The sequence below is a fragment of the Pseudorca crassidens genome, chromosome 15, assembly GCF_039906515.1.
Source record: "Pseudorca crassidens isolate mPseCra1 chromosome 15, mPseCra1.hap1, whole genome shotgun sequence".
In the NCBI taxonomy this organism is placed as follows: domain Eukaryota; kingdom Metazoa; phylum Chordata; class Mammalia; order Artiodactyla; family Delphinidae; genus Pseudorca; species Pseudorca crassidens.
In genome coordinates, this window is record NC_090310.1 from 8,883,470 (window position 1) to 8,897,647 (window position 14,178).

Here is a 14,178-nt window from a genome sequence, read left to right on the forward strand (position 1 = left end):
TGTGTTAGTTTCCACTTTATAACAAAGTGAATCAGTTATACATATACATATGTTCCCATACCTCTTCCCTCTTGCGTCTCCCTCCCTCCCACCCTCCCTATCCCACCCCTCCAGGCGGTCACAAAGCACCAAGCCGATATCCCTGTGCCATGCGGCTGCTTCCCACTAGCTATCTACCTTACGTTTGTTAGTTGCGCTTCTTATTTAAAACGATGTGTGTGGGTGCTGCTTCCTCAGGGTCTGCATCGTTAAACCGTATCCCCGATGAATCTGATGTGGGCGGTCCCTGGGTGACACTGTGAGGTGGCCATCGTGAAGGGTACACACATTCAGAGTACATGGATGATGGAAAACCGAGAAAAATCAAGACTCAGATGGATATTAGCAAGGTTTTATTGCGGAAGTCTAGGACAAGGGGTACTCTGGAACAGGTCACTGACGAGGATGAGTCTGGTTATTTAGACCAGAACAAGGGAAGCAGCATCACTGTCATTAACGTAGGAGGGTTTCATGGGAGGGAGGTTGGAATTCCATGTTCAAGGGTTAGAAGGGTTTTGGAGCAGGGGGGCGTGTCTGAAGGAAGCAGAGAGGGTAGACTAAATCCCAAGAAAAGAAGGCAGGCAGTTGCGCAGAAGCTCTGAGTACAGATGAACTTGTTCCTAAGATACTACAGAACCAGTTGCGCACTAGGACATCCCCACTTCCTTCTATAAAGTGGTGAGTTGTGATAAGAGACAGGTAATTATTTGGGTTTAAAGGCCTTCTTTAAAGGCAGAGCAATACACAAGACCTTCGAGAACTGTGTGGTCAGGGAAAAAGGGATGCTCCATACAGTATATGCTTTTCTGAAAATAAATATTTTCTTTTAGAATAGATTTAGATCTACAGAAAAGTTGCAGAGATAGTTCAGAGAGTTCCCATGTACCCCTGAACCCAAGGGTCTCAGTCCTGCAGTCTTTGCCTGTCTCTGGCAGGCTCTCTGCATCTCTCCAGACTCATGTCTGTGCTGGGCCTCACCCAGTGTGCCCAGTGCACACAGCCCCCCGGAGAGAGCCCCCCTCTGGGGCCTGCCGTGGTCCACCCTGCTGCTTGGGTCAGGTCACCGCTGCTGTAGTCAGCAACGTAACTTCCATCCTGCTCTGTCGAGAGTGGCTTGCAGTCCAGGAGCAAACAGAAGGAAAGATCTGACTGAGAAGTAGCCCCAGAGTCCCTGCTGGCCCCACTGGGCCCTCTTGGTTTCCCAGGGCAACTCTAGGTCAAGAATGCCTTCCTGCAGGGCTGGCCCCCAGCCCCAGGAGGGATGGTCCCTTCCCGCTGTGTCTTGCCTGCCCTCCGGTCCTCCTATTCCCTCTTAGTCTTTTCCAATTTCTTCCAGGTCTTCCAGCCGACACCCTGCAAGGCCACCGGGACCGCTTCATGGAGCAGTTCACAAAGTAAGCGGCTTCAGTGAGAGAAAGGAAGGCGAATCTAAAAGTGCTATAAAGTCAATTAATCCATGCAGGAAGCACTTGCTTTTAAATCATCGAAGGGTGAGGGTATCTGCTTTAATGCTTTAAAAAGCAAAGGAAAAGAAGACGGCAGCAAACCTACCAATGGCTGGGGAAGCTATCGGTTCTCTAATAAATCTCATAGAGAAAGACAGTTTCATTCATTCAGTCATCCTGCTTTATTCCCAGGGCTTCATCCTCTTCCATTTTTCTTCTCCCTAAGTTCTCATGGTTTTATACCGTATACATGCTGACAACTCCCAAAGATATAACTCCAGCCCAACCTTACCTCTGGATTCCAGGTTCACATCCCCAGTGGTCTATTTGACATCACTATACCAAACTTACATCTCAAACTAAACTCTAGGTTTTCTTCAAAAACCTTTTCCTTTCCCTTCTATCTCAATAAATGCTGCCCACCATCCACTTAGGACAGAGATCCGGAACTCACCATTTTCCTCATTCCCCACGTCCAATCTATAAGCAAGTTCAGATGATAATTGACAAAGAGGTCTTGTCTCTGGTCATATATCCCATCTCTTCCACTTCCATTGCTGTCTACCAGGACCCTCCGATATGGACGGGATGCTCTGGATTTCAGCTCTTGCCCTCTGCAATCCTATCCCCACCCAGCAGTTAGAACGACCTTGTAAAAATATAAATCCCTTGCTTACAACCTTTCAATGGCTTCTGATTACACTGAGAATCAATTCGCAGCTCCTCTCTGTGGTCTGCAAGGCCCCTACATGATCTGGCCCCTGCCCGCCATCTGTGACCTTGTCTCCAGTTCTCCAAGTGTTTCAGCCACGTAAGGTCCTCTTCCAGTTCCCGGAACATAGCCTGCGCTCAGAGGCTTAGCACGTGCTGTTCCCTGTCCTCAGGATGCTCTCCTCCCAGCCTGGCCAGCTCCATCCAGGTCATCTTCAGTCACCTCCACACAAAGGCAGTCTCTGGCCCCGCATTTGGGGTCTTTTTGCCTACCTTCTGCTCCTCCGACCCCACCCTCATATTCTCCATCACAGCACCCTGTTTACTTCCTTCCTGGTTCTTAGCATGACTTTTTTTGTTTGACTGTCTTGCCCATTATTGTACCTCTAGCACCTGATTCACAGCAGTCAATTAAGCCTATAGCATTCAATCATGTTTGAATGAATTAATAAGCTAATCAGCTAGTCTAGAAGAGGAAGAGCTTCTCTGACCAAAGGGGAAATTATTCTGGTGCATTTGGGAAAGAAAATTGGTGACGAGATGACAAGTCCAGCTCATCTTTCAATTAAGCATGCCCCAAGAAGAAGGGATGGAATGGAGGGAGAGACAGGAGGATGGGGCCGGCGAGGGGGGGGAAGCATGAGCATGATGTTTTCCTTGTTAATTTCTTCACCCTTGACTGCAGGAAAAGCGTCGCCCCCCCCACCCCCAGGATCCCAAGCTTAGGCTTCTTTTGCTGGTTCCTGAGCAACAATCAGAGAGGGCAAGTTCGGGGTTGTGCTATCCTCCCCGTTTCCTTGTTCCGTCTGAAAAGCCTCGTATGTTTATTCTATAATAAATGACTTATTAAATGCTAGGAGACAGGCCCTGGGGCTGATTTCCTGGAATGTTAAATTCCAGTAGCTTAGGAAAGCAGCAGAGCCTATTACTGTTGGCTCCAGCCCAGAAAGCAGGGAACGTGTGGTCAGGTGATTCTGTTTCCTTTCATTTTTTTGAGCTTATAAAAGCATTTCCCATGCGTGCCGCCTCACCTTCTCTTCCACAGACACGGTGGCTGAGGCCTCAATGTCCCCGAATTCGGGGAAAGCAACAGTGATGTCACAGGGACAGTCCTAACCCTGGGGTCTGAAGGGTTATCGTGAGACCCCAGGAGTTTCGCTTATTGGGCTGAGCTGGAGAAAATTCTGTGCTGCAGAGAGAGGGTGCTGAGATCCCTGACCCTCTTTTATTATATCTCAGAAAATATGTCTGGTGCCCTCAGTTTTGTTGGCCTTCAGTGTTTAGATTCAAAATGGAGACTTGAGGAAGAGAAAAAATTGGGGTTTATTTATTCCCATATCCATCCAAGATTAGGACACAGTATAAATGGTTTTTCTTCAACCAATATTGCTGAGTAATTCCATGCCTGGTACTACTTTATTTTTATTTTTTAATTAATTTTAATCGGAGTATGGCTGCTTCACAACGTTAAGTTAGCCTCCGCTGCACAGCAAAATGAATCAGCCATACACATACAGATATCCCCTCCCTTTGGACTTCCCTCCCATTTTACCACAGTGCATTAGGTAGAGTTCCCTGTGCCATACAGTATGTTCCCATCAATTGTCTATTTTATACATAGTATCAATAATGTATATGTGTCGATCCCAGTCTCCCAATTCCTCCCTCCCCACCCCTTTCCCCCTTGGTATCCATACATTTGTCCTCTACGTCTGTGTCTCTATTTCTGCTTTGCAAAGAAGATCATGTATACCATTTTTCTAGATTCCACATGTATGCGTTAATCTACGAGATTTGCTTTTCTCTTTCTGACTCACTTCACTCTGTATGACACTCTCTGGGTCCATCCACGTCTCTATTAATGACCCAATTTCGTTCCTTTTTATGGCTGGCCCGGTACTATTTTAAACCTAGCTCAGCAGGGCCCAGTCTCTGCCTTCTAGAAGCTTATAGTCTAGTTGAGGAGATAACAAATAGCGCTCAAATAAGGTGAATTCATTAAAAAGAGATCTGCCTTAGTAATTAAGTTCCCTTCCCTCTTCGTATCATTAGTGGGTTTATCCTCAGAAATTTATTTTAATATTACTCTAAGCCAAACATTGCTAGGAAGACACATCTGCCAAACAACAGCATATATTCTATGGTGATGCAGAAATTAGTTTTTGGACTGTCTACTCTTCCAAAGGATTTTGTGGTTTGAATTACTCTTCCCCCAATCAGTGAGGACTGGCTATAAATAATCTCTCCCTGCAGCATCGTAATTGCATCCTAGCACCATGGAGCATCTCCTTGGCAGCCTGTGCCCGGGGGCTGGGCAGGCAGTAGGAAAGCAGGGTGTCCCCTCCCCGGGGCTGGTGAAGGCCCCCAGCAGCCCTCAGGCCTTTCTCCACCCTTAGGTTGAAAGATCTCTTCTACCGCTCCAGCAACCTTCAGTACTTCAAGCGGCTCATTCAGATCCCTCAGCTGCCAGAGGTAAGGCCACACCCAGGGAGCTGCTGAGTCCTGGAGGCTGTCTTAGAGGCTGGCAGGTGGGCAGGGTCTGAGGATGTGTCTTCCCTTTTCAGAACCCACCCAACTTCCTACGAGCCTCCGCCCTGTCAGAGCACATCAGCCCCGTGGTGGTGATCCCAGCCGAGGCCTCATCCCCCGACAGCGAGCCAGTCTTAGAGAAGGATGACCTCATGGACATGGATGCCTCCCAGCAGGTGAGGACCACTTAGGAGGAAGCTCAGGCCTTCCCGTTGCCCCCGGGGAGGGCAGGAGGACCTGGGACAAGTTCAGCCACCTTCTAACCCAAGCGCCGTAAGTGGACCTGAACCAGATTAAGAAAGTATCCGTTCCCACGTGTCACTCGTGAGACCCACGCTGACCTCTCTGGGTCTCTAACCTTGTCCTTACTCCTTTCTGGTTGCCGCAGAATTCATACGACAGCAAGTTCGATGACATCTTTGGCAGCTCCTCCAGCAGTGATCCCTTCAATTTCAACAGTCAGAATGGCGTGAACAAGGACGAGAAGTGAGTCCGGGCTGTGGAGTTAAAGCACATGGTACAAAAGCTAAGTTAAGCCATGATCTCACTTGCCACACCCAACCAAAGAGGAATTCTTGGGCTTCTTCGGTAAATGTCTTGACCTTCGAATACTGGCCCCTTTAAAATCCCAGAGGAAAATCGAATGAGGCTGAAATACCCATGGACCTGTGGGTGGTAGATTAGTATCTGGAAACGCTGACAGTCTTAGCGTATAACTTACAGGATTTCAAAGAACTGTTCCCAAATTAACATCGACTTTTAACCTCCTCCCTGGGTCTCCTAGCTCGAATTTAAAAGGGAAGGGATAGAAGCACAGTGGAAGCAAACTTGCTGTCCTTCTGTTCCTAGGGATCACTTAATTGATCAACTGTACAGAGAGATCAGTGGGCTGAAAGCACAGCTGGAAAACATGAAGACTGAGGTATGAGCTAGGCTCTGATCTGCGTCTGGGCTTCACCGGAACATGACAGCTTTTAATATTAAATTTGCTTCACATCCACCCTTGTTGGGCCACATCTTGACCAGGTCGTTATGCATTTCCAGTGCACTTAACCCTTGAGAGCAGCATTTAAGCCGCGCTCCAGGGGCCCTGTGATAGTGGGAGATAGTTGTGATCACCAGCTGGCTGTGAAGCTGTGCGGTGAGAGACCTGCTCTTCTCACTTGGCGACGAGAAGGTTTGACTTGTAGCTCTGCTGGCACTTTGCAGTGTCTGGTGCGGAGGCTTTACCCTGGGACCGGCAAATGTCCTCTCCTTCATGCCAGCTGGTCCATCACGGCTCCCAGGCCCCTCTAACAGGACCAGAACTCCCCTGCCGTCACCCCCTGTTGTGGCTGGGGGGTGGCTTGTAGTGACCAGAAGCCTCCACTCTCGTGAGGCCTTGGGAGTGGGCCTCTTAGGAAGACCCAGGTGTTGATGTGGTCGGCGCTGGAGACGTGGCAGGTCGACCCCGCTCGGCCCGCCCAGCGCTCATCCCCGGGCCCTCCCGCAGAGCCATCGAGCCATGCTGCAGCTGAAGGGCCGCATCAGCGAGCTGGAGGCCGAGCTGGCCGAGCAGCAGCACCTGCGGCAGCAGGCGGCCGACGACAGCGAGTTCCAACGGGCCGAGCTGGACGAGCTCAAGAAGAAGCGAGAGGACACGGAGAAGGCTCAGCGGAGCCTGACGGAGATCGAGAGTGAGCGGCGGCTGGCACCGGGCTGGGCGTGAGGGTGGGGCCGGGGAGGGCGGAGCCCAGTGAGACCCCGGATGGAGGCTGAGGCCAGGCGCCAGAGCCCCCGCCTCGAGTCTGTCCGGGAGGCCGTCGTGAATGCCAGTGTCACCAGTCAGAAGGGCAGATCGGTGTCGGGCAGGTTGAGAGCCCCACTTGAGGCCCTGCTGCGAACACGGAGATGGGGCTACAGAGGATGACGAAGGAGAGGGAGCCTAAGAAAATTCGTGGCATAAAAGCCAAAAACCCTGATAAAGTAAATGCCGAGCATGAAATGCTCAAGGCATGTATCAGTGGAGGGATTTGAATTAGGTGAATTCTTCATTAAAGAAGACCTCCCAGGGGACTTTATTTCAGTAGGGGTTTTGAGGGAGAAGGAGGTATATATGCTTGTGAAAAAGGAGGGACGATCTTCTAGGGGTTCTGGCTTATTGGAAGGAGGGCAGAGGGTCCCCACCAGTGCAGACCCCTCACCTTGGTCCTTGACGATACAGGGAAAGCCCAAGCCAACGAGCAGCGCTACAGCAAGCTAAAGGAGAAGTACAGCGAGCTGGTGCAGAACCACGCCGACCTGCTGCGGAAGGTAGGACCCTCACCGCCCCCATCGGCACGCGCAGGCCCCGCTGCACGGGGGAGACGGTGACTTACGCCACGTGGCTTCTCCAGGGCTGGCGCCCCCGCCGTTTCTTGGAAACCGCAGCTCCCTGGCCTCCTGTATCTCGAGCTCCACCTTAGGTGCCAGCCCCACTAGCATTAGCATTATCCCCCATCTTTATCATTTTGGCAAATAGTTGAGAGTTGAGCATCTGAAGGTGACAGCTTCCTTCTAGGTGGGAAAGTGATGTCTGTGTCCGACTCTAGGGCACCCAAGGTCTGAACGGCGTCATTTCTTCCGGAAGGAAGATGGCCTTTGTGCTGGAGATACGCTAGTTCAAGACACTGTGCTTCTCTTACAGAATGCAGAGGTGACCAAACAGGTGTCCGTGGCCAGACAAGCCCAAGTGGATTTGGAACGAGAGAAAAAAGAGCTAGAGGATTCTTTCCAGCGCGTAAGCGACCAGGCCCAGCGGAAGGTGAGTAGAAGAAGTAGGTGGGAATTGGTGGGGGGGAGGGTGTCTGTCCGAGATGGAGGTGGGCCTTGAGCACTGCACAGATTGAAAGACCTCGTCGTCTGCTTCACGAACAGGTAGAGCCCTGTGGGAGGGTGACAAGGGACCGTACAGGACAGGACGTGGTTACCCATGTGTAAGGGGTTAGAGGCATGACGTGATGAAGGGTCTGAAGTTGAGTGGGGCTCATCAGCTAGGACGAGTCTTGAGGAGGTTTTGAAGTGGAAGCAGGTGGATGTCAGAGAGGAGTGGCATTCATAAAGACCCACAGCCAGAACTCCCGTGAGTTGGGATGGGGTTGGCGGCAGGTCCGATTGGAGTAAAGAGATGTCGGGTGGATAAAATGGAATGCCTTACACTTAGAGTAGTGGCTTTCGCGCTCTCCTGTGACCCAAGTGAAAAATACATCTAATGGAAATCAAAGTTTCACAGAGCAATACTTATCCTTATTATGTGAATGCATGTGGATTTTTTTTGTGGGGGAAGCTCTGTTTACTGCATTCTTTTAAAAATGTTAGCTGTGAATTCTTACTCATGGGTCACAACCCGCTCTTTGAAAAACACCACTTAGAAATCAAAGAAGGGAAATTGTTTCAAGACGGTGAGATGGGGTGAGTCAGCATTATACCTACTGGGTGTTGGGATGCCTGAATTAAAGATCTCGTTCTGCTTTAATTAGTATTATGGGCTCAAGCATGACATTTGGGAAATGTCCCTAAAACTCCCCACCCCCCACCCCACCCCCGCCCTTGACATTTCCTGAAGCTGGAAAAAAAAATTTTGGTACATTCTGAGCTCTCACCTTCCCCCTGCTTTATGTCAGGGTATAAAAGTATACAAATCTCACAAGTATAGCCTGGGGACTTTTACACGTGTTTATCCCGTGAAACCGCCACCCAGGTGGGAGCGCTCCTGCATTTCTTCTCTTTCAGACTCAAGAACAGACGGAAGTACTAGAGAGTTTGAAGCAAGAACTTGCCACCAGCAAACAGGAACTCCAGATTGTCCAAGGCAGCCTGGAAAGTTCTGCCCAGGTAAGCGTCACCTGTCTTTCCCTTCCTCATTCTTCTCCATCTCTGGCTTTGGTGTTGCTGGCACCCGGCATCCATCACCATGAGCACATGGCCCACCTTGGTCCCATCTGGGAGCAGTGTGTCCTTGGGAAGGGGCAGATTCCTTGTGGCCTGGTGGTGGGTGTGGACCTCTGGAAAGGGGACAGTTTAATTCTCCCAGCAACTCCCTCTTCCCACTCGGTCGCCCTGCAGTCAGAAGCGAAATGGACCGCCCAGATCGCCGAGCTGGAGAAGGAGCGGGGCGGCCTGGTGGAAGCCATGGCTTGTCGAGAGGAGGAACTGTCCGCTCTTCGGCAACAGTTGGAATACACCCAGATCAAACTGTCCAGCACAGAGGCAAGTAACGGACGCCCACTGGGGCTGACCAAGTCCAATTTCATAGTCATGGGCCTCGGCAGTGTATGCGTGGAGGCAGGGGGGCTGTGAAAGGGGTTTGGGGCCTTCGGCCGGATCGCGAAGGCGAATATTCTGCGGGCGTAGCTCCTAATGCCAGTGTGCCCTGTGCTGCACACAGAGCAGATGAGAAGGGATGCACCTGGCACTCTCTCCCCAAGGGTGGAGGCCGGGCTGCCGTGGTCCATCCCCACAGCCTCCTGTGCTCGGGGGCACACACCTGTGGACAGAGTTAAAAAGGCTTTTTCTCTGTGTCAAGCTAACTGGCTTCGGCCTCATTAGCAGCAGCTCGAGCTAAGGTTCCAGGAGTCCTAGCTGTGTCACAGGTGGGTGCTGCATCGAGGCTCATTCGGGGGCCTATGGCCGACTCTCATCACTTCCCTGGACCATCCCTAGGAATCTGTAGGCCGGCTCGCGAAGGACCAGCGAAAAATGCTTCTGGCGGAGTCGAGGAGGGCTGCCGAGCAGGTGGTGCAGGAGGCCCTGAGGCGGTTTGAGGAGCCCGCTCTCTTCAGCTGTGCCGGATCTGCAGGTGCCCTTCCCCTTGCCCGGCTTGCAGGTGCCGGATCCTTACAGCCCAGTGCTCTTCGGCGTTGGCCTTGAATCCCGTGAGACCCTGATCTCAGGGGTTCCCAGCCCAGCTGCATGTCAGGATCACCTGGGGATGCCCAGGGCCCCCCCCCCCCCACCACGCCTAATTTCTATTCAGTCGGCAGCTCTGCAGCACAGGGCCTGCGCAGTAGTATCTTCTAAACCCCCCCACCCCCCCAGCTCTCACCCCTCCCCCGCCCCGGGTGTGATAACTACTGCTTTGGTCGTGGATCACGCTGATGAAATGCATCCTGGGAGCCAAGGCCTGGTAACAATTCTGAATGCCGGGAGGAGGAGGAACAGACAGGCCTCTGTGTCTCTAAGGAGAACAGTGTGGTCTGAATCCAGAGGTGGCTGCCATGAGCTTCAAATCTAGACAGGGAGTCATCATCCTTAAGCGTGGAGAGGCAGAAACGATAAAATCCCTACAGGGTCACGGGCGTGAGCAAGGGCCCACTCTGCGTGCCCCAGAGTCCTCAGGGCATATGGTGAAGTCAGGAGCCCCGTGATGAGAGGAGGGCCCTGGTGCACAGTAGATGGGCGAGCATCCAGGCCCGGGGCATTTGTGAAGTCGTGGACGTAGCCGTGAACAGATCTCATTACAGCTCATTTTCGAGCAGAGGGGACTTGATGGTCTTGAGAGGTCCCATTCAGAACGAGGCAGACGGGAAGAAACAGCTGATGGGTGATTTTATTTATTTATTTTTTTTGCGGTACGCAGGCCTCTCACTGCTGTGGCCTCTCCCGTTGCGGAGCGCAGACTCAGCGGCCATGGCTCACAGGCCCAGCCGCTCCGTGGCATGTGGGATCTTCCCGGACCGGGGCACGAACCCGTGTCCCCTGCATCGGCAGGCGGACTCTCAACCACTGCGCCACCAGGGCAGCCCTGATGGGTGATTTTTATTATCAGCTAGAAAGGTCTCGATTTGGTGAAGTGTTTCAAGAAGGACTGTGGTATCTTGTTCAGTGGGGAACCCGTCTGTAGGGAAATCCAACAGTTGCAAATGAAGTAGCACACTGGGTACCTCATTTACTGCGAGAACACCAGGACATGGGGCAGCTGTGGGCAGATTCCACAAGAGATGGTATGAGCTGGGTTTTGGAGGAAGAGGAGAGACATAAAGCCATGGAGAGGAAGAAGAGTGGGGAATAATAATAAAAACGGCTGACATTTACCGAGTGCTTGCAATATGCCAGGCACGATTCTAAGCGCTTTATGTGCCTTGGCCCAGCAACCCTCACTGTGATGCCAGGAGGTGGTACTATTATTCCTCCTTTGTTGGATGAGGAAGCAGGCGCATGTGGCCTGAGAACACAGCCAGTAGTGATAGAGCCAGGAGCTACAACACGTATGCCACGAGACGCAAGAGCCCCTACTTTTAACTCCTGTGCGTGCGATTCAGTCTCCGTGGACCAGTGCACAGAGGCACAGCAGTGGGAATGACGGTGTTGTGGGCAGAACGGGGAGCCAGGGGTCTGAGCCCAAGAGTAATGGGAGTCCAAGGGCCTTGAAACACTTAACAGGAAGGCCTGGATTTGATTCAGTGGCAGTGATGGGAAATGAGGGGCAGAAGCTAGACCGTGATGCCATTGCCGTGGTTCTTGGCTAAAGGACCAGGTAGCCTCAGAAGTACAGCCTTTGAAGCTACAGTAAGAGAATCACGTACCAGCATAGCCATCGATCTCTCCTCCCTCCCCCTTCTTAGGGAAGCTCCTGCAGGGCTGGAGCCCCCCACTGGGAAGGTCGTCTGTCAGGCAGCTTAACTAACAAGGATGAAGTGAGCTGAGACAGCTCTGACTCTGACTTTGCCCTGTCTTCCCTCTCACAGATCACCTACTCTCCAAGGTCAGGTCCGTTTCCAGCTGCATCGAGCAACTGGAAAAATGCTGGAGCCAGTATCTGGCCTGCCCAGAAGGTAAGAGAGGTGAAGGAGAGGGTCTGTCACTAGTGACAGCTGGGCAGGGATCCGAGACGCTGGAACGTGGCAATGGTGACCATTTCCTAGGCACCCAGAAAGGAGTGTGTGTGTCTAACTTGCAAAGCGGGGAGGAAGGAGGTATGAAAGTGACCGCCCTCCCCCTCCAGCAGGACTGAGAAAGTTTCCTTTAAACTCCTGGCAGATATCAGTGGGCTTCTGCACTCAGTAACCCTCCTGGCCCACTTGACCAGTGACACCATTGTTCATGGCAGCACCACCTGCCTTAGAGCCCCGCCAGAGCCTGCCGACTGTAAGTACCAGGGTGAGGGGCCACCACCACAGCACGGGGAGCAGGGGGCCTTTAAAAGTCTCTGTCGCCTTGCCTCTGCAGCTCTGACCGAGGCCTGTAAGCAGTATGGCAGGGAGACCCTCACCTATCTGTCTTTCCTGGAGGAAGAAGGAATCGTCGAGAGTGCCGACAGCACAGCCATGAGGAGCTGCCTCACCAGGATCACAGCCATCGGCGAGGTATCATCAGTGATATCCCTGGGGAATGTCGTTTTTTGGTATGAGTGCTGGGGATTTCTTCAGGGATCAGTGATGTTCTAAGCCAGTTCTTTCTGTACTTTAAACTTGATTCGGGAAGGTAGAGTTAGAACTGTAAAACTTGACCTTCTGAATGACTTTCCAGTTGTATTTAATTCACTGGATATTAATTACAAATCTTCTGTGTGATCATCACTGTGCTAAGCAGTGTCAAAGAAGGATGAGCACAGTTTTCCTGTTTTCAAGGGTTTTTATCTGGCTGGGCAGGTAACACCTAAAATGAAAATAATATATTTATTCACTCAATAAAGATGTAGTGAGTATGACCTATGTACAGGGAATTGTGCCAGGTGTAGTTCTACAGGGACAAATAGGTCCCCTGGGGAAGGTATGGTCTCCCTGGGGAAGAAAAATAAAGAAATCAACCTTTTTAAATTTTTATTTTATTTTTGGCTGCGTTGCGTCTTAGTTGCAGGGTCTTAGTTGCGGGATCTACGTTGAGGCATGCAGGATCTTTCATTGCGGCACATGGGCTCTTCGTTGCAGCACGCGGGCTTCTCTCTAGTTGTGGCACACAGGCTCCAGAGCATGTGGGCTCTGTAGTTTGTGGCACACTGGCTCTCTAGTTGTAGTGCGCAGGCTCAGTAGTTGTGGCACGTGGGCTTAGTTGCCCCGTGGTGTGTGGGATCTTAGTTCCCTGACCAGGGATTGAACCTGGGTCCCCTGCATTGAAAGGTGGATTCTTAACCACTGGACCATCGGGGAGTCCTGGAAATCAACCATTTCTATACAGTGTGATACAGATCTATTTAAGGAGTACACTGCAAGGCAGCTTTTAATTCCTAGAATAGTAGGAATATTACCACCTAAAATAGTGGGAATGATAAATTCAGAGAAGGAAGAGACCAGGGCCAGAGATCATATCCTCATCATCTCTCATTCAGACTCCGCCAAGTGGCTTGCAGGGTCTTAGTTCGCTGACCAGGGATCCAACCCACGGCAATGAAAGCACAGAGTCCTAACCACTGGACCGCCAGGGAATTCCCTCATCTGAATTTTTTTTAAATTTATTTATTTTATTTATTTTATTTTTGGCTGCATTGGGTCTTCGTTGCTGCACGCAGGCTTTCTCTAGTTGCGGCGAGCGGGGGGCTACTCTTCGTTGCAGTGCTCAGGCTTCTCATCGCGGTGGCTTCTCTTGTTGCGGAGCATGGGCTCTAGGTGCATGGGCTTCAGTAGTTGTAGCACGTGGGCTCAGTAGTTTTGGCTCGCGGGCTCTAGAGTGCAGGCTCAGTAGTTGTGGTGCACGGGCTTAGTTGCTCCGCGGCACGTGGGATCTTCCCGGACCAGGGCTCGAACCCGTGTCCCCTGCATTGGCAGGTGGATTCTTAACCACTGCACCACCAGTGCAGGGCTTCAGGGAAGCCCTGAAGGTGTTTTTAAAGTACCTCCCAAGCAGCAAATACAGTCACTGCTGCACAATGGTGGGGTCAGGGTCTGAGCAGCTGCAACTGAATGGCCTTGTGTGGGGTTCAACAGGGATGGCCTTCTGGAAAGAGGTGGGTTCTGAGTGAGAATAGAGGTGGGAGGAGTGTGGAGTTGCAGAGCTCATGTGGTAGAGAGTTCCAGACAAGTCCCACCACAGCGTGCAGAAGTGTGTTACGTGGTGGGACCCTCCTACCTTCTGCCGTCATGTGGGGGTTACCTGTCCACCACGGGAGGGTAGAGAGGAGGTCAAAGGGTCATTTCCGCCTTCATGATGCTGTTCACAGGAGCTCCTGCCCAGAGGCCTGGACATCAAACAGGAGGAACTGGGGGACCTGGTGGACAAAGAGATGGCTGCCACTTCTGCTGCCATTGAAACCGCTACGGCCAGAATAGAGGTATGAAAGTCTCTGCAGGATCACCTAAGGTGATGCTGTGCAACTACCTTTTGGCAACATTGCCCGCTGGATATATCTTAGCGATTCTCTGCAGAGCCCCCTATAAAACAAACCAAAACCCAAATCCCCTGGGATCTCTGAGTTACAGAAAATAGAAAGTTCTCCAAGGGAAGATGAGCAGTTTCCTCAAGGATCACATACTTTGGTGTCAGGCCATCCTACATTCAAGCT

General features: G+C 51.5%; 1 protein-coding gene across 4 annotated transcripts in view; it reads left to right on the plus strand.

Moving 5' to 3' along the window:
* HIP1 (huntingtin interacting protein 1) overlaps window positions 1–14,178 on the plus strand; it is a 153,711-nt gene that overhangs the window by 120,945 nt on the left and 18,588 nt on the right. For all 4 annotated transcript variants that reach the window (XM_067705883.1, XM_067705885.1, XM_067705886.1 and 1 more), the window contains 15 exons: window positions 1,376–1,433; window positions 4,592–4,667; window positions 4,760–4,900; window positions 5,113–5,210; window positions 5,574–5,646; window positions 6,217–6,400; window positions 6,928–7,016; window positions 7,390–7,506; window positions 8,475–8,576; window positions 8,808–8,951; window positions 9,405–9,540; window positions 11,429–11,515; window positions 11,721–11,828; window positions 11,910–12,046; window positions 13,837–13,947. In XM_067705883.1, coding sequence (XP_067561984.1) covers window positions 1,376–1,433; window positions 4,592–4,667; window positions 4,760–4,900; window positions 5,113–5,210; window positions 5,574–5,646; window positions 6,217–6,400; window positions 6,928–7,016; window positions 7,390–7,506; window positions 8,475–8,576; window positions 8,808–8,951; window positions 9,405–9,540; window positions 11,429–11,515; window positions 11,721–11,828; window positions 11,910–12,046; window positions 13,837–13,947 — 1,661 coding nt within the window. The remainder of the gene's footprint in view (window positions 1–1,375; window positions 1,434–4,591; window positions 4,668–4,759; window positions 4,901–5,112; window positions 5,211–5,573; window positions 5,647–6,216; window positions 6,401–6,927; window positions 7,017–7,389; window positions 7,507–8,474; window positions 8,577–8,807; window positions 8,952–9,404; window positions 9,541–11,428; window positions 11,516–11,720; window positions 11,829–11,909; window positions 12,047–13,836; window positions 13,948–14,178) is intronic.